The following is a 19,598-nucleotide window of genomic DNA, read 5'->3' on the forward strand; positions in this document are numbered from 1 at the left end:
TGGATTTCTGGCAGCTCCTTTAAATATGTGATCATGCTCAGCAAAGCGTTCACCTTGACTGCTGAATGTTTGTTTTTGTTTGTCATGTTTGTCTTCCAGTATTAATGTTTTATTCACATCAGTCATTACCACTGAGCGCAAAGATTTTATTTATTCAAGACCCATTAATGGATTTAATCCTAATTTATATTGTGGCTCTAAATGACTTGGTATTGAACACATTGTGAAAGCAAATTAAGCTTTTCTTAACATCTGGCGTCAACTTGAATGGACTTGAATAAATATCGGTCTAAAAATGAGCACGCCACCATATGCAAAATGAGGATGTCCTAATTGTCACAGGCAGGTGTTTACTCGAAAAGATTCTGGATGTCATTGTTGGAGCAAGTTTTTAATAATTAGAATCATGTGGAGAGGGAGCACGCTTTTTATAGAGATGCCAAACAAACCCCTGTAAGTGGGCTCTTTCTTTTGCTGGAACCTGGACATCACTTTTGCATGGATCCTCCAGTAATTTGAGAAACAGCTGCCAAATAGGGTTTGCGGGCAAGTAGATGTTTCGAGCACTTAAAAGCGTGGGCAAACACAGCGATGTACGTTTGCCAAGGCGGTATCTGTCTCCTATTTGTCTAAGAAAATGAATTAAATGATGACATTGGTGGAAAAAGAAATAAAGAATGGCTATAAAAAGTCTATACTACCTTACAAAACTGCAGGATTTTACAATATAAAAGGTTGAAATAACTACAACATAAATGTCAGAACCATCAAAAGGTTAATGTGATCTTCCAACCAACAAAGGTACAGGGAAAAATAGGTAATAATCAATCAATATTTAATTATTGGGATATGTCTTCACACCCTTTCATAATAGGGGCTACTTGACATACAAGGAGTTTGTTTTGGCGTAGTTGATTTTTCTAAATATGGAGATATGAAACAGTAATAGTTTTAGCAGTATAAAATATAAATATACTATAAACTATAAATATATATATACACCGTAAGTGATTCAGTAAGTAGACTGAAAGACCGGTCCAACAATGTGCAGATGATCACAGTGCAAGTTTCCAAAGTGCAAGCTGAGCATTAATGTAACGCATAGAATGTAGGTGAAGTGTCATGACAGAGGTATGGTGTGGGTGTGAGGGAAAGTGTCACGGTGGGTTCCGGGCCTGGTTGATAAGGTTAGTGGCAGATGGGAAAAAAATGTTCTTGTGGCATGAGGATTTTGTCCTGGTGGACCGCAGCCTCCTGCCAGAGGGGAGAGTCTCAAAGAGTTTGTGACTGGGGTGGGAGGAGTCAGACAGAATATTTCCTGCACGCTTCAAAGTCCTGGAGTGATGGCAGATTGCAGCCGATCACCTTCTCAGCAGACCGAATGACACGCTGCAGCCTGCCCTTGTCCTTGGCCGTAGCAGCAGCGAACCAGACGGTGATGGAGGATGTGAGGATGGACCATATTTGTCTTTGGCAGGTTAAATGTATTCCGCTGCCGCAGGAAATACATCCTCTGCTAGGCTTTCTTGGTGAGGGAGCAGATGTTCAACTCCCACTTGAGGTCCCGGGAGATGATGGATCCCAGGAAGCGGTGAGACTCCACGGTCTCAATTGTTGAGCCAGGGAGGGTCTCCAGTGAGGTGTTCAAAATGTCCATGAACACTGGACATAGCTGATCAGCGCAGTGCTTCTAGCTGGCTGGTGAGACAGAGTCCGGTCCCGCAGCTTTCCAGGGGGTTCTGTCTCCTGAAGAGTTTGTTGATGTCCCTCTCCTGGATTGAAAGAGTCGTCACAGAGGGGCATGGGGGGGTGGGGGTGATGCACTGGAGCTGGAGCTGTTGGGAAGTGTGGTGGGGGATGGTTGCAGGACAGTCCCTTTGTCTTTCAAAGCAGTAGTAAAACTCATTCAGGTCGTTGACTAGGCGTCGGTTGTTGACGGAGTGGGGGGCTTTAGGCTTGTAGTTGGTGATCTGCCTGAGCCCTTTCCAGACAGACGCAGAGTCGTTGGCTGAGAACTGGTGTTGGAGCTTCTCAGAGTACAGTCGTCTAGCCTCCTTCACTGCCTTGCTCAACGTGTACTTCGCCTGTCTGTATCGCCTTGTCCGTGTCTTTGTTCCCACTCCTGAAGGCCTCTTCCATATACAACCTTAACCCTCTGAGTTTGGCTGTGAACCAGGGTTTGTCATTGTTGTAACTCACCCTGGTGTGTGATGGTACACAGCAGTCCTCACAGAAGCTGAGGTATGACGTCACAGCCTCTGTGTACTCATCCAGCCTGTTGGTAGCAGCCCTGAACACATCCCAGTCAGTAGAGTCTAAACACGCGGTGAGATCCTCCACAGCCTCACTGGTCCACTTCCTTGATGTCCTCACTACAGGTTTGCAAAGCTTTAGTTTCTGCCTTTACGTCGGAATCAGGTGGATTATGACGTGTTCGGAGTGGCCCGGTGCAACGCTGTGCAACTTGCATGGTGGCATGCGGTGGGATGTACAGTAAATGCAGACCATGATGAAAGAAGCAAACTCACGGGGGTAATAAAAGGGCTTACAGTTTATGACAAAAGATTCCAGGAACAGTGCTGTTGGATCACTGTCACATCCTTGCACCAACCACTGTTGCGGTAGAGACAGATTCCTCCGCCTTTAGTTTTGCAGGATAGTTCCATACCTGTTTGCTCTGTAGAGTTGGAATAATGCAAGCTGTAGCGCAGAGTCCAGTCCACACAAACACATCTCCGTGAAGCACAAAACCGAAGATGAATGAAAGTCCCTGTTTTTCTGCAATAGCAGTTGTAATTCCTCAATTTTGTAGGGCAGTGAATGCACGTTAGAGAGAAATATTCCTGGTAGCGGCATGCATAGTCCGCGCTGGCAAAGTCGCACGAGAGCACCGGCCCGTTTCCCTCTACTCCGGCATTTCACAACCTGGGCAAAGGTGAGAGCACCTTTGACTAGAATGTCCAACATTTCCAGTGCATGAGGCAGAAATGTCAGGATAAAATAAATAAGATAAATCATCTGGGTACCAGTGCAAAAAACAGTGTTAAAGCAAAAAACAAACCAAAACAACGCGCACCAACACACAGAGGCGGTTGTCCGCAGCGCCATCTTTGGTATAGAGGTTAAAGTTCAAAGTTCAAAGTTACACATTTAAAATTAGTTCTGCAGGTAAACAGCATACTGGTTTTATCGAGTCATCTCATTAAAACCAGATAAACCCAGCTCCCCCAGTCATCTGTTGTTGTGTCCTTGGGCAAAACACTTCACCCTCCTTGCCTCCAGTGAGGGCAGCGCTAGTGTGTGAATGTTGTATGAATGTCCCGGTAGTGGTTGAATTGGCTGACATGTTTCCCTCAGTCTGCCACAGAGCAGCTGTGGGTATACGTGTAGTTTACCTTCACCAAGTATGAATGAAGAGTGAATGAATAATGGAACCATTGTGGGCACTTTGAGTGTCTAAGAAAAGTGTGATATAAGTCAAATCCATGAATATTATTAAAAGATAGGTATGACTGCAGTATTTGGTTGAATGTTTGTGACTGCATTCAACTGAGAGGCAGCCAAATCGTTGAAAAGTACTGATCAGGAGAGGTATATAAAAGTTAGGGATGCACCGATACCATTTTTTTCACACCGAGTACGAGTATTTTAATTTGTGTACTTGCCGATACCAAGTACCAATACGATACTTCTACCACAAAAATAACTAGGCTAAAAATGCAATGAAAAATGCAATGAATTGGAAGGCAGGTTTTATTTGCAACAGAAATTCAATTTTAAACAAAACTCAGCCGGCCGGGCTTTCCTCCACGGCCCAGTCGTGCTGGGAGCGCGCAACCCCCCATCCCCCCAGCGGCCACGCACCGACAGCCCGCAGTCTGCCTTGCTTCGGTCGTCGTCCCTTATTTTGAAATATGTCCACACTGCTGACGTCCCGCTTGCATTAATTGTGGCTATCTTGCCTGAAATGGCGCTGCCAGTCTCACTCATGGGTATCACTCTCTTCTCATCACCACGCTAAGCTTAGCCGACTAGCGGCTAACCGGAACAGCTGGCTGAGCAGCAGCGGCTCGGCGGCTGCTCCACCGCCAGGCTGCACACTCACCCGGGGAGCTGCGGGACGGCTCAACATCTTCCCCTAGAGTCACTAATCAGTAACTACAACAACAATGAAGTGGTATCGGTGCGTGGTATCAGAGAATTTTTGCGAGTACGAGTATATGAGAGCAGTATCGGCCCTGATACCGACACCAGTATTGGTATCGGGGCATCTCTAATAAAAGTATATTTAAAGCACAGTACATACCATGGAATAATGTCAAACCCACCATCAATAAGTGGAGACACACTGCAAAGATCAGGATGTCCCTCCAAGTTGATGAGAGTACGAGGAGAAGACGTATCAGGGAGGCTACCGAGAGGGCAACAGCCCTGAAGGATCCACAGAAGTTTCTGGCATGTGTTGGTATCTCCACACATGTGACAATCAGTCAGTCACACAAAACCATGTAGTAAACCATGCGGTAAACATCATCCAAGGAAAACCATACCAAACACTGAAACATGATGGGGGCAGCATCATGTTTTGGGCTGCTCCTCTTTAGCTGAGCCAGAGGCACTTGCCAAGATAGATGGGGAAATGAATATCTCCAAATACCACAACATTTTTGGCACAAAACCTTCTGTTCTCTGTCACAAACTGAAAATGAAGAGGGCTATCACATTCCAACTTGACAATGATCCAAAGCACACTTCAATATCAACCAATATTTAGCTTCTGAAAAGGAAAATCAAAGTCCTGGAATGGCCCACTCAGAGCCCAGACCTCAGTCCCATCGAAAACCTCTGGAATGATCTAAAAAGAGCCATAGAGAGGAGATCCTCTCATGGTTTTTTTTTTTAATTCCAATGTCTAGATGTGGGAAGTTAATGGAGATTTATTCGCAAAGACACGGTGTCATAAAGGCAAAAGCTGCTTCCACAAAGTATCTTTTTCTCTGCATTTCTGTTTGTTGAAAGTTCACAGTAAATATGTGACAATGCGGACATTTATGTCGTTGTTACTTCTGTCTTTATATCTTAAAAACCTCCAATTCCATAGGGGCATGTAGACGTTTTATATCCACTGTATCTCACAGTGTCTCCTGATTTGCTAGAAGAATATGTCACAATGCATGCACTAAACCAGGATTCATTTTGAGGAGTGCTACATTCAATCATTTTATTTGGTTGAAATCTAATTCAGTGAATGTGAAGAAATGCCTGTTTCATTTCCTTATTCCCCCCTCTAGGAACGACACAACAGCTGAGTTGCTGCCTTGTATACGAGTTGAAGGCTGTTTGTTTTTCCGCCTGCCCTTTTTCCCTCTCGTTTTCTCCTAATTTCTCATTTGTCATTTTCTTGCTCGCACTCACAGAAATGCAAGACTGAGAGAGATTTGCAGCCTCAGGATCTTGATGAATCAAGTAAATAGAATATTTAGTCGGCTGTTTCAGCAACATGGCATTGGAAAGCACTCAGTTGTGCTTTCAGGGTGTTAATTGTGTGGACTTTGGTTAGTCAACCCTTTCTGATAGTTTTCAAATGAAGCTTTTTGTGCATGGTTTCGGTAGTTTGTCTTTCATTAGAGTGAGACTTTATTTCAGTCTTTCCTCTCTTCTATTTTTCCAGCCTCATTTAGCATTATCAAAGAATAATATGTGCTTTATCTATGCACTGTAGTGGCAAAAGAAAAATATGGGAGAAAGGAGACATCACCACCTCCCGAGCTCAAAGGAGCATGTGTTAATGATGTTTTTAATTCAGGACTTGCATTTTATTTTGTTGCTATAGCGATGTAGAAAATTAAGATAGTCATTTGTGCACTAGCTGTATTTGCTCTTGGAAAAAAAATGTTATCAGTTTGAATAATGGGATGAATAAAATTCACAGCAATAACCAAAAGCTGAGGGTGTAATTGTATTTTATGCGTTTTATGCCTCTATACGGTATGATGCTCTATGATGTTACTCGGGGAATCATGTGCAGACATAAATTCAAGCAGCAGTCTGTATTACCGGTGCAGTGCTGTTTTACTAGTGTTACCTCAAAGCCAAGTCAGACCTCCTCATGCCTCATTTCTCTCCGCATCTAACGGGAAAGTGAAAAATAAAACCAGCAGTGTTTGTTTCTGCATTGTGCCTCACAATGAGAAAGCTTGTATCTGTGTGGTTTGCTCACTGTAGGAAGTGCTAACACGTTAGCAGACATCGCCACATACAGGACGTGCTTTCTTTTATAGCTCCAAAGAAAGGTCGCAACATGAACTTCTGTAAGCCTCCAGAGAAATCAAAGAGGCCCGCACTGTTCAGAAGAAAATGCCCACACTCCTGTGATCCCCAAGACTTTACAAATCAAAGTCTCAGCCTCCACACATGTTTTCAGCTTTTTTTTTGCCTGTGTGTGTGTATGTGTTTAAATTGGGTGAGAGGAAAAACTAGGACGTAGTTCAACCTGTTAATACACATCCCATCTATTTTCAGGATGTGTTTCAGAGAGGTCTCAATTATAACTTTCGCTGTTACTTTATTATCTGGAAAGTAATTCAGTAGACTCCGCAGACCAGAAACAGTTTTGGGTTATGAGGTCGCTGCCTGAATTAGTCCTTCAAACGACAGGATGCAATTTGAGTGAATTTTCCAATTAAGAGCAGGTGAAGATGATGGATGCCGGGTTGTGCTTTCAGCACTTGATACATTTAGATAAGAGGTTTTTAAAAGTGAATAGCTACCACACTCTATAAACCCATGAGCGAACGAGCGCCGCCGCCTTTACTTGTGATGATGCTGATAATCTTTGTTTGTCAGAGGTGGTGCACCGCTAAAGTCTCTCGACAAAGAGAGAGCAAAACTACTTTTTTTCTTCTTTAATACAACACTGCACACAGCACACTTTTAAAGATGTGATGTTTCTCTCTGCTGGCCAGTAAATTAGCAGGTGCTGTTTGAAGAAAAACACAAGAAAGGTAACACAGAAGTAACTGAAGTTAGGGGTCATGGTTTGAGTTGATAGCTGTATTAGATTGGTGACTCACAAAGGTCTTTTTATGGCATCGGTCTCCTCTTGCAAGCAAAAGGAAAATCCATAAAGCAGTGAGGCTGAGAAGACAATATACTGCCAAGTTCAAAACATGTTTTAAAAGATTGAACGAGTTTATTCATCATCATTATTTGAGATTCTTTGCCCGGCACTGAGATGGTGTTTGTCTTTCTGCATAATGTATGTCGTGTAGGCACAATTCTCAGTTTCTATTCCTACAGAAAATTATCTTTCACACATATGAATCAAAACAATCTCATCTTGCATAAACTAAAACAAATAAACACAGCTGGTCCTGTGACGGTGTGATACTAGACACACCTGGGACGTGCATGTGAAGGGAGCAGTTGTAATGCTCTGGCTCTCAACATGCGGGATGTGGGAGAGATGAGCAGGTGAGAAGATCTGAGAGGAAGGCGGGACGATAGGGTCTGAACAGCTTTAAAACAAGTTACAGCCTTGGGGTTGCATTTGCACCACAGTCTGGCTTTAAGTGTCTGACCCACAACTCACACAACTCAAAGGACACGCTGCATCTGTCTTTGGAGTTGCAACAAACTTCAAGACCTCCAGAGAAATGTTCTCAGATCACATCCTAAATGGGTTAGTGCTATAAGGGCATGTTCAAGATGCTTACCTAATTAATCACCCACCCAAAATACATCACTGAAGTCTCTTTCTTTTTTCTCTTTGGTTTATTTGCTTTAAAGCTTGTCCATATTTAACAGGCCAGAGGAGCTTATCATGAAACGTTTCTTGTGTGTTTGAATGCACCAGACCCAGCGCCGTGTGACCTTCCACCTCCCTGATGGCTCTCAGGAGAGTTGCAGCGACAGCGGGCTGGGAGACTTGGATCCCAGCAGCACAGCCAGTGCCACCCACCCTCTTCCTCTGAGCTTCCCGCAGGAGGAGTACTACGAACAAACGTCACCCAACAGCCGCACAGAGGGAGATGGAAACTCAGACCCCGAATCCAGTGAGTCTTGAATTTTCCAGTATTCAAGCAGCAAACCTTCTGGTTTTCTTTGTCCTTTTGATTATTTTCTGTGCTTGCTGACACTGACAACATGATTTCAAAGTGACCATCTGTGTTTTTAGACACAAAAGTGATTGCAGATTACAGTGGTTTTATTGTAACGCAGTCTTGCAAACACTTAACGAGGATCCACGTCCTTTCAAGTTACCAAAAAGTAGACTGCTCCGTATTCAATTGTAAGTTGGAAGGGATAAGCCAAAGTTGTATTAATTAGCTCATTAAAACTACTAATCTAATTACTATTAGCTAAGTAAAACATTGTGAATAAAAACAGATCATTTTGGAGTTTTTTGGAGGTTTATTTTGTCATTTAAGTTAGGTGGAGCATTGTACTTCTTGCCACTAGGCGAAGCTCAGCTAGCGGCGGTTTTGTCCAACTGTATTATTGATGCACAGAGAAGGGATCGGTCTGTGCCCTCTCATCAAACTCTACGGCTGACAGCCAATAAACCAGCTCCCAAAATGTTGGCATATCTCTTGGACTTGCTGCTTTTGTGAGATCGATCTTTAGACAGGCTGGATGACTATTTTATCAAACAAGAAGTCACCAAAGACGGAGGGATGCACAGCGGGGACTCATGTTCCATGCATTCGCTCATTTATCAGCTTTTATTATTTAGATTCAACTGAAACTCATATCAATTATTTTAGTACAACAAATAAATTGCTTTGATTTGCACAATGGTACATTTATTACAGATAAACACTAAGTTTTGCAAATACCATCCAGTGCTAAGCTGTATAATGTAAAAAATAATTATACCCCTGAGGTTGGAACTCTGATGCCAAGTTTTTCTTTAAATGATTTAAAAGACAGCTGTCACTGCATGGCATAGTGCCCAGCGATGTACTGCATAAAAAGCATAATTGAATACAGACGTGCAAAACTTCCTCCTCATGCATATGCAATATTGTTTTTTTTTTCTTTTATTTTGAATCATTGCTCCAAAAACTTGCTGGGAAAAAAATAAAAGGACCCAAGCATCATCACAGTGGGTTCCGGGACACCCCCCCCGAAAAAAAAAAAATATCCACAGATGGATATTCTAGTCGTGGTGAAACAGATTTTATTTTCAGCAGGTAACCTTGCATCACACACTGACTGCTCAGATGGGTGCAGGCCTTCACTCCTTCTGTGGCCAGTGTGTCATAAGCTGAATTCATTTCACCATTTATCTGTTTTTTCCTGTCATTAAAAGCAAAAAAAAAGAGGAAGATTAGCTTTTCTATGCAGAAAAAAAAGATTGCTTTGCATACGCCCACGTGCAGCATAGCCGTCGTGTCATTGGTGCAAGTGAGACAGCCGCCCTCGGTGCCTCCCCAGCAGTTGGGCTGACAAGTCCGGGGCAGGAGTGGCACAGAGAGGGTCGATCTTGAACGCTTCATTAGTCATTTGCCAAACCAGGGTGACATAGTGGTGATAACTGTCGTTTACATGTGGAGGTCGTCCACGTCTGTATTCTGTTTCACATTGCAAGTTTTAGCAAGAACATTTCTCCACATTTCCCCACACACGCATTTCTGCAAGCGTGTGTATAAACACACAACCACACAAACGCATACATGTGAACGTCAAACCATTCCTTCCCCAGCTGTTCTCTTCACTCTTCCTCATGGAAGAAGCTGTGATTCATGTCTGATTCATACACATACAGACAATTACTCAAGATGCCACCATTCAGAGACAAACCTCTCTGACTCAATAAACTAGCATTAATACTGAAGTTCTTATCCACATGTCCCATAACACCATATTTTCAGATGTGAATCAATTTTCAATAAGAGACTATGCTAATATAATAAATGCATGGGCACTTTTATTTTTATTGTTGTATTAACAGTCACAGCAGAGTGAGCGCAATATTGGGATCTAATGTCAGTAATTGGATATCGAAGGAAGTTATTTTCAGTCATTTGACCTCAATTCTCTTTTTAATCCTCTGTTGTCACTTATCACACAAATTGCATTAAAGCAACTGATAAAACGGATAAACAGTTTCAACCCGAAACAAGACCTGATCACATGCAAGAGTAGTATTTCAGCCATATGAGGCCATTTAACTAATATCCATCTTCATGTACTGTGGGATTCATTAGAGCAATGCCGCAGTTAGATATTAATTTTCTTGCTTTTACAAGCCCTCAGGAAATAAGGGTTTCATATTTGTTTACGTAATATATCAATATGTGAATATCTCATTGAATACTTGCACACTAAAACACGTGCTTTCAGTTTGCTCTCAGATGCTGCTGAATAACATGCTTCCGCAGACATCTGCGCATCATTTCTAGACAAAGTCCTCTGACTTGCTGTGTTTCATTCACTTCTTCCAGAAGTTAAGACAGATAAACTCTGACTCAGTTCAAAAACAGAGACGGCTCCTGTGTGTGTTGACAGTCTCAGAGATGAGTGTGTTGGTGACAGAGGGGGGCCTAAGATGGATTAGATATGGTTTTATCAATGAGCACCAGGCTGGCATGGTGGCTGCAATCTCTTATCATGTCGTCTCAATTTGTAAAGCAGGAGGAACAAGGAAAAGTGGAAAGAAGAGAGAGGAGATAGAAAGACTCCAAGTGAAGACAGAAACATAGAGCTGATGTATTACAAGACCCAAAAATGGTAGAAAGAAGGAATTTCAGCAGTCAAAGTGGTATTGTTTAGCAAAGGTGCTTCAGCTCGGACCTGAATGTCAACTCTCGATGAATAATTGGCTTTGCCAAAGGCAAGCCATGTGGCCTTCTTATGACAATGAATTTCTCAACTCCTCTTTAAACCTGCATCTTTATTAGACCACCCTCTCTTGAAATAAAGTTCATATGACATTTTATGTTTCTATTATTTATGAGTAAGGCGGCTGTTCATTTTATGGGCTCTTGCCTCCCCTTCCAGGCTTTTTCTTCACCACCCTGCCATCAGTCTTTTGCTGCCGCCTCTCATGTCACATTTTGTTCAAAAGGTTTTGATAGTTCCTCCGCTGTCCTCACAAACAGATTAACATAATTTGCATGCATGTTTTTTTTCTGTGCCCAGCCTCCTCACGACTTTCAGCTGGCATTTGCAGAGCTGAACACCAACCGCTATGAAGCGAGCTTCTTCTAATTATTACCTCAGTTTTTGGCCCACTTTGACACAGAAAATCAAAACATAAAAAAGATGGTAGAATGCCAGCAGCTGGGGGGGGTTCAGCTGTCTGACTGTATGTCTTCCATTCATCTCCACTGTTGCAGCGTATGCAAACAGCAAACAGAAACGCTTCAACAATCTCCGCTCCTTCAACGCTGATCTTGTCAATCCAGCTTCTTTTACTTCTTTTTAGTCGTCTTATTCTGCTTTTATTTCTTTTGGGTTGATAAACAGCGACAGTGGTGCACTACCGCTACCAGTTGGTATGGAGTGGTAGTTTTTCTAAGTCAGTGGATCCTACCGCCTCAGTCACTGCAAAAGAAGGCAAGACTGACAAGGCAGCTTCCTCGGATTTCCCCAGGACCGCCCCTAATGGAAACCTTACTTAAGACTTTATGTCCTGCGCATTTGTTGGTGTTTACTTCCATCGCAACTACATGGCTCTATCTCTACTTTCTACTTTATAATATCCCACTGAAGTCCTAAAGGGTTTTTGAAGATGGATGTGAATTATCATGTCACAAACAACAACACGTTCTAAGCTCTCAGACAAAGTGCAACAGAGTGGGAGCAAATCCCTGAATCTAAATCCCTCACATTTTTTTTTTCCAAACAATGCTCATTTTTATTTATTTTTCCTCTGGACAGTTTGTAATATACTTATTTATTTCTCCCGTTGTCGCAGTTGAGGGATTTAGGAGCTTGTGCTTTTTGCCCACTTACAAGCAGCTTGCTAAAAGCAGTTCGGACGCAGTGCATAAGTCTCTCGAAGAAACGTGAAAAAGCCGTACAGCATAAGTGCCGTATCTTAATCTGTGGCATATGGCTTTCAAATGACCAGCTTACACCTTGTCTGTCTACGATCTAATCTGCTATTAAAATAAGCCAGCCCTTTTTAACTACTGCAAGTGTAATAAGATTATAGTTTTCAACATACTGCTTGCCGCACTGTAAATCTGTGGATTTTCTTTTTCACAAGAAGACATTTCTTTATGAAATAAGAGATTCAAATCAAGGTGCTGTGTTTTATTTTTGTGTACATTGTGTTAAAATATGGTCCCTCTGTCTTTTGGTACATAGTCCCTAATGCCACACGACAAATAATCTGATTAAAGGCTTGCTGGGTTCATACTTTCAGGCCGTTACATTCTCAACTCTTTGATTTTTGTAAGTTCAAACTATCCATAATGACTCTCAGACTGAGTTTCCAGTTGGCTGACTTAAGACTGCCCTGTTTATGTCTTTGGAAAAGGCCACTCGGCTTGATCCAGTGTGCCAAACACATTGGTACCACTTGATTGTTTTAATACTTCTCTAACCTCCGAGTCCACCCAGGATGTCTAGCCACAAATTCAAAGCTCGCGCAGGCTGGAATTCAACTGTCTAGACGCAATCATCTAAAGAACAAAAGGATTATGTAAGAAGAGACGGAAAAAAAAATGTTTAGCAATTGTGATTGGGAGGGTTTTTTTTAAAAGCAAACTGTAACTCTGTATTTTATCATTCTTGGCGTGAACACTTTATTTTGTGACAGCAGCAATGTTACAGTGCTCAGTACAGTTCGCCGCATTAATTATTCATATGACTCCAATCTCAGTTTCACTTTGAGGGTTCTCATATGCAATTAGATATAATAAATGTGCTTCTTAATTACATTCATTTGTGCAAATTTCCATTCCCCGTTGAATTTTTTTGTGGAAACATTGTGACACTGACCAATGGCGTATCATTTGCAATGTGACTAAATCCATTCAGCGTAGAACAATTAGCTGTAATTAGTGTTACAATGTCATCAGCGACCAGGGGGAAAGACTAAGCTGACATGCAAGGAAGAAGAGGACCCTTGTTCAGAGTCAGGGTTCTAATAATGCAGCAAGAGCCAGATAATTGGCTGACCACAGGTTAGAAATATGATGAACTATTGTAAAATGGTTAAGTTTTTTTTATTCCAATTTTTATTCATGCAAGGTTGGCTGAGCATGCATTATCTTTAATAACAATGCCACTTTAATAAGTGCCAATGCAACCTTGTACTTTTGCCAGCCCTTCTCATCATCCAGGGCTGACAAATGAGCAGCTTCAGCACAGTAATTAAGAGTGAAGTGCCTTGCTTAGGGGCACGTCGCTGGTGGTTGAAAGATGGGACCCAGTATTTCTCTTTCACTCCACATCCCGACCTTACATATTGTCATGTTATCAGACTTATTCTGGCAGCAGTGTGCATATTTAATTCATGCTGCACTTAAAATTGTAATTCAGTCTTGTCTTTTGTACAAAGTATTATCGCAATCTACACTCTAAATTCTTCAGATTACTTTTTGTCTTTTTACATCTTTTGTACCAGTTTGCTTCCCGCCATATATTCTCTTTCTTATAAATAAGTAAATATCTTTGTGCCTTCTGGCTCCCAAAACTTTTTACAGCCGTCCCCAGTGGAACTACAACAGAGTTCAATGAAGCAACAGTGAATATTAACCTACATAGATTGGACTTTCCCTTCAAGATAATTTCAGAATTTCTTTTTCCTTTTTCTCCTCTTTTTTTTTTGACTGTCGGGGGTTTAGCGCTGAGTTAGAGAGGATTTAAATGGCCTCATCTGTATCCTTCTCAACCGACTCGGATTTGGTTGAAGAGCTCAGTTCTCAGAGGTGAGGTGGAGGGAAGCCCTTGTTTAATCTGGTTCAAATGGCACACTGGTCGTCTTGAGGAGAGAGGCGAGCTATTGATCTGGAGGAGTCAACTCCGCTCGCAGAAATCTCTCTCAAACGACTGGAAAGTGCCACGTTAGAAACCTCCTTTTCAAGAGCATCAGGGCTTTGTCTTTGTCAGCTTGCCAAAGACTTCTGTGAGGTGGAGACGAGGAGCTTTTTAGTGCAATCAACCAGATCTTGCTCAGAGAAAACAGAAAGACAAGAAAATGGTTTTGAACGGTTAGTGCATGGATGGAAAGAGAGCTGCGTAAGTGTATACAACACATATCTGGCACATTATCGCAGAGATGAGAAACTACAAACTGAAGAAAACAGAAACCACTGACAATAAAACATACAGCTCCTTCATTTTACAGTGTATGAGAAGGTTACACTATGTTTTTTTTGGATTCAGGTGAAAGAGAAGGTTATAGGGAAGCTGGTTTGACTTGAACTCGAAAACGTACAAACTTTTGATTATATGCTTATTTAATTCTGCTTTTTTAAATGACTGCTTGACTAGGTTTTTTTTTCATGGTAATTCTTGCTGAGGAATATGAAAACACTAACAGAAGTCAGCAAGATTTTCTTGGAAGGGAAAAAAAAAGAAAAGAAGGAAAGTTGGCTATAAACATCATGTTTAACTGTCCAAAAGTTCCTACTTCAGATTCATTTGCCAGCGCTGTTACTTCAGTGGGCTTTTTCAGGGACCTGCACAATTAAAATACTCATCCCAAAGTTGTTAACATGTTCAGTAAGTCTTGTGTCTGGCTTGGGAAGGGATCAATAGCTGCCAAGTCTGATTCTGTCTCCACACAATGTATTCTGAACTCAGCAGCGCCGGAGAGAGACTTCAAACAAGGATGGGGCCTCAAAGGCCCCAGCCAACAATTCACTTTGTTCCATTCACTGAGTCTGTGATTCCTAAACCGAAGTAGCTTGGATTGCATATAAAACTATAAAATGTTGTGTATGAGAGAGGTAAGTGCTTTGAGTCCTTGATTCCAGCTTGCTGATTTGATCTCAGTTATATCAAAGCAATAACAAAACACCAGAAATTGCTAATAGCATCTTTAGCATATGCTGCCAAAGGCTATCTTGTAAATATCTTTACTCTCATTTGTGTGAATCTGGTTGAAACCAACCAGCCGGTAAATACTGCCTTGAGGCTCTGGTTAAAGCTTTCAAAGAAGGAAAAAAAAAGAAAAAAGTCAATTTAACTTTTAAATAGGGTGGATATCTCCCCATATGTGCCAGCGAGCTCCCAACATTTCCTCAGATCCTGCCCTTACACTTGGATGAGCTGATGTTATAGTTCACCTGGCTTGAAACTTCCACTCACTCAGAAGCAGGAAGAAAACATGGGAAGCTATAAAAAATAGATGGGCTAATGCTTTATTAAAAGACATTTGTTATAGATAGGCTCCACAAAAATCCCAGTCGACTTCATTGTTAGTTTCAGAGCTTGTGCTGTCTTGAACGGAAGCCCACCACACTCAGACAGCATGTAGGCTATATTTACAATGTACAGACCGCATTGTGGAAATCTAATATCCGATTTCCACAGTGCTGGCAGCACACATTAGTAACACATCTAAATCTCTGGGATGCGGTTGAGGTTCTTTTTGGCATTTAAACAAAGAGAAATGGCGACATGTGTGGACACATAATCTCTACATTTGATATTTCATGTTTGTGTGTAGATTCTGCCGCGATCCCACAGGTCAGTCCGTGTCGTATTTCAATAAAGCCATTATGCTCTGGCTTGGAGGTGTTTTATTTCAATATAACCAGCGGTCTGGGTTATTGTGAACAACTGCATTAGTGAGGCTGAAAAGGGGTTAGAGGAAGTGCAGCTCCCTCTCCTCTTTCTCCCTCCCTCCTTAAACATGCCCCCGCCATTTCTTTCCGTTAAGATATTTTGCTAAAGACAAATTAAAATGCATGGTCTCCTCTCTTGCTCATTTTTCACATACAGTCGGTCCCAAGGATAAGGATAGCCTTTGCTCAGAAGGACTTATTGACCAAAATAACTGTGCATCAATCTCCTGAAGGCTGAGCGGACCATAGCATCTCAGGGGTTGTATTTTCAGCTCCTCGCTCAGCCTGTAATGTTATTGACTTGGGTTGTCTTGATATGCTGCAGCACAGCATGGCAGGCAAAAAACATATGGCAAAGCCATCTTAAAGCTTCTTTGTCCTAAGGAGAAAAAAAGGCCATTATTGATGTATCAGGGCAAACTGATTATTACAAGCCTGCTGACAGATGAAATTTGCTTGGAGGGAGGGATGCTGGGGCCAATGTAAAATTACATTGCTGCTTTTCTCAGCCTTATTTTCCAATAAGAAAACAGGATGACATAAACTGCATTCCTAATGAGATTCACTTTATAGTGATGGCAGCAGCATTGCTGTCGTGACATCAATGATGTGATGACAGACGCTAGCAACTATGATGCCATCTGTCTACATTCCACATATCTCAGCTAAAATGTGTCGTTCGCAAGAAATTTTGTGAGTGAAATCATCAATGGCATGAGCGCAGGCATAAAATTTCAATAAATGAATGAACAATGTACGCATTATAAAAGTTTAAACGCAGACACAAAAACACAAACGGGAAATCTGATGGCATTCTCTTCAGTGGCTGAAATATGATAAAGCATACAGGTTAAAGTTTGTTTTTAATCTGCATCCCGAACTCCGGCAGTTATCTAATTCAGGTGTCGAATGCACAAGCATGTAGCGGATTACTCTCCGCCGTGCTGTATGGGACCATATCCCTACGCAATCAATGTATACACTGACTGGCTGATAAATTGGTATTTGTGGACAAATAGATCACGTCAGAGACCACTCACGGCTTGGTAATGTTGACAAATGGAGTGAGAGTACAGTGAGCGAGAGAAGGAGCGATGGAAGAAAGGGAAAAGGGAGAGGATGCACTTTTACTCATGAGAGTCACTGGAGGAGTAGAACTTCAGGTACACTAGGCCCTTCAGGTTGTTTGGCTTATCAGAAAATGACAGGGCGCTTTTGAGGGGCTTGACACTGAACACACCGACCCGGTTGTTGTCTACCCTCCCCGTGGAGAGAGCCCAGACATTCAGGACATCCACTGCGGTCTGTGGTTTATGCTGCTCTAATGTGCAGTCTCTTTTTGAGGCATCTGTGGGGACCTCAAGGCAATGTAGCACTCGTGAGGTTGGTCAGCTGTCTGCCATTCCATGCGTGCAGAAGCAGACCTGCTCAAAGTCCTTGCCAGAAACGGCTGTTAAAAAGAAAAAGAAAAAAAAAGCCCAGACTGTGTCCCTTTGTCCCCATTTTCCCTGAGACACCTGCATGATTGCATTGATTTGTCCCGTTTCCATTCAACCAGGGCTCCCGCTGGATTTCAGGTCTCAAACATCTGTCAAAACACTCATAACAGTAAAATTTCACAGAAGAGATTTTCTTTCTCATGCCAACATAAAATATAATATAATAACATTGTGTCTTTTTTTGTAAGTGTCCTCTTTTTTGTATTGGAAAAAAGAGGATGTCTTTAACATCACAAATTGAAGAATTCTTTGAATGATTCCTTCCAAGTGCATTTCAGATGGAAAGGAAAGACACGGAGAAAAAGAAACACGGAGTGTAGAAAAAGACATCAAAAGTGCATACTGTTTGCAGAAAATGCAGTGAAACATCTCCTGAAGCTAGATTCAGGCACTGGGCGCACTGCTGTCTTTATTATGATAAAATCAGGACCCTCTGTGAGTAAGCCCTTGATTCTGCGGTCGGCTTAACGCGGCAGGTCACCAGAGGGAGGCAGATGTTTTCCCGAGGCCTGTCCCACTGCTTCCACAAGGATTCTGGCTGGTGCCGCTGAGCTTACAGGTGCAGGCACGGTGGACGTGGGGTTGGAGATGCACTAACCCGTCCCTCAGCTGCCACAGGCCAGCGCTGGGGATGTTGGAATGAGCAGATATGCTCATTTTGATCCAGTGAGGTATAATAATTGATGATCAGCCCTGCTGTCACATCTGGGAATCACTGGTCCATGCTATAATACACCCTTACTGGAACACATGGTGGTGAGGACAGAGCTGCTGTGGGGTCTCACGCAGACTTCAATTTTATGCGCTATGAAGAATGATCGAGGAAACGCAGGCCAACATAACACATCGCAGACAACCTGCTCTTGCACTTTCTCTTCTTGCACATGTTGAATGTAAAGCTGAATTTATCCCCGAGGGAACTCAATAAATTTGATCACTAAAAGCTCTCTTTTAAAATGATGTTGCCTTGAAGCCTCTTATTGTTATTACGCCTGTCTATATAATGGAGAGGAAAAAGCGGATACAACAAATGTCTGACGAAGGACTGTCGAGTAAAAGAATGAAAGTAAAAAGCAACCAATAAAAAGCCCCCAAAATGTGTCAATTTAGGATCCTCTTAGCCTTACAGTAAACTAAAATGTAGTTCAATCTTCACACCGTGCTGTAAAACAGATCTCCCTCCCTACATTTACAGCACGCATGCTCTTAAGAAACGCCATATGTTTTGTAATTGTTCCTTTTAATGAATCTGCAGAGAATAAAAGAGAAAGGGCTGCAAGGAAAGCTGCAGTAAAATCCACTCTTTTATAAAGTCCAATACTTCATCATGCTTTAAGCTTAAGACCTGACCTACTTTTCCTCTTCTGCTGTATATTTGCTCTTCTATTAGAAAAAGAAAAAAATAACACAAAGAAATTAATTGCTATTATTTTCACAGACACATGGTGCATACAGAGGTATCAGATGAGAAAAAGGTGCACATGTATAAATACACCTAGATCAGCATCAAGCAGAACAAACCTCCCACGTTGTACAGCTACTGTTAAGAACAGAAAGGTCGAACATGAAGCACTACCGCTGACAACCTGAGGGTCTTTGAAAGGCTCCCTTGCAGAGGTGTCCCGTGTAAGTGTGGTTCTCCTGCTGGAAGGGATCAAACGTGGAAACAGCAGCCCAAGATGTGAGCAGCCCAACATTCAAGCAAAAAGTCTCCCCGTGGTTAGTTTTCTCTTAACTCTGATTTTGCATAGTGTCACTGCCTCTATCCAGAATTACAATGAACCGCTTAGGAAGTTTGGGTTTCAGTATGATTTCCTAAGGAGATCAATAGGGCGCTATTATCCAAACCACAGTGGACAAAATTCAAACCGCTGAGCGGCCTTGTCTGTTCAAACTGAGGAGCTCTCTCCCATGTTTGTTGTCATTGTTGGACGTTGGTGATCCGATCACTTTTTAATCACAGCATTCGGCCTCATTGATTTCAATTTACCACAGATCGTGCTGAATTAAATATTGTTCTTTTTTCCATCAGTGGCAATTACCCAACAACGTGAGCTTGATATCGCACCCTATTGGAAGGCATGTTTGTGAAATACAGATGTGGGTCGACTGTATGATGTTGCCCGCATTTGAATATAAAAGGCATAATCTTCAAACGCTCATACGTGGAGCGGACCCATCCCTGCAATGTCTCATTTAGTTTGTATATCTACACGCCCACGTGTCCAACACGCGAGCTGTTGACGAATGCAGACAGAAAGATGTGGAAGACATGAATGGGTGCCTTCTCCAGCGTGGTTCTCTTACTGCTCAGACCTGCATCCTCATGTTTACTGGGTTCTGTCTCCGT

General features: G+C 42.2%; 1 protein-coding gene across 2 annotated transcripts in view; it reads left to right on the forward strand.

The window, feature by feature from the left end:
• pcdh11 (protocadherin 11) overlaps positions 1 to 19,598 on the forward strand; it is a 151,824-nt gene that overhangs the window by 90,291 nt on the left and 41,935 nt on the right. For both annotated transcript variants that reach the window (XM_061725451.1, XM_061725452.1), the window contains one exon: positions 7,856 to 8,054. In XM_061725451.1, coding sequence (XP_061581435.1) covers positions 7,856 to 8,054 — 199 coding nt within the window. The remainder of the gene's footprint in view (positions 1 to 7,855; positions 8,055 to 19,598) is intronic.

The sequence above is a fragment of the Cololabis saira genome, chromosome 7 (genome assembly GCF_033807715.1).
Source record: "Cololabis saira isolate AMF1-May2022 chromosome 7, fColSai1.1, whole genome shotgun sequence".
In the NCBI taxonomy this organism is placed as follows: Eukaryota; Metazoa; Chordata; class Actinopteri; order Beloniformes; family Belonidae; genus Cololabis; species Cololabis saira.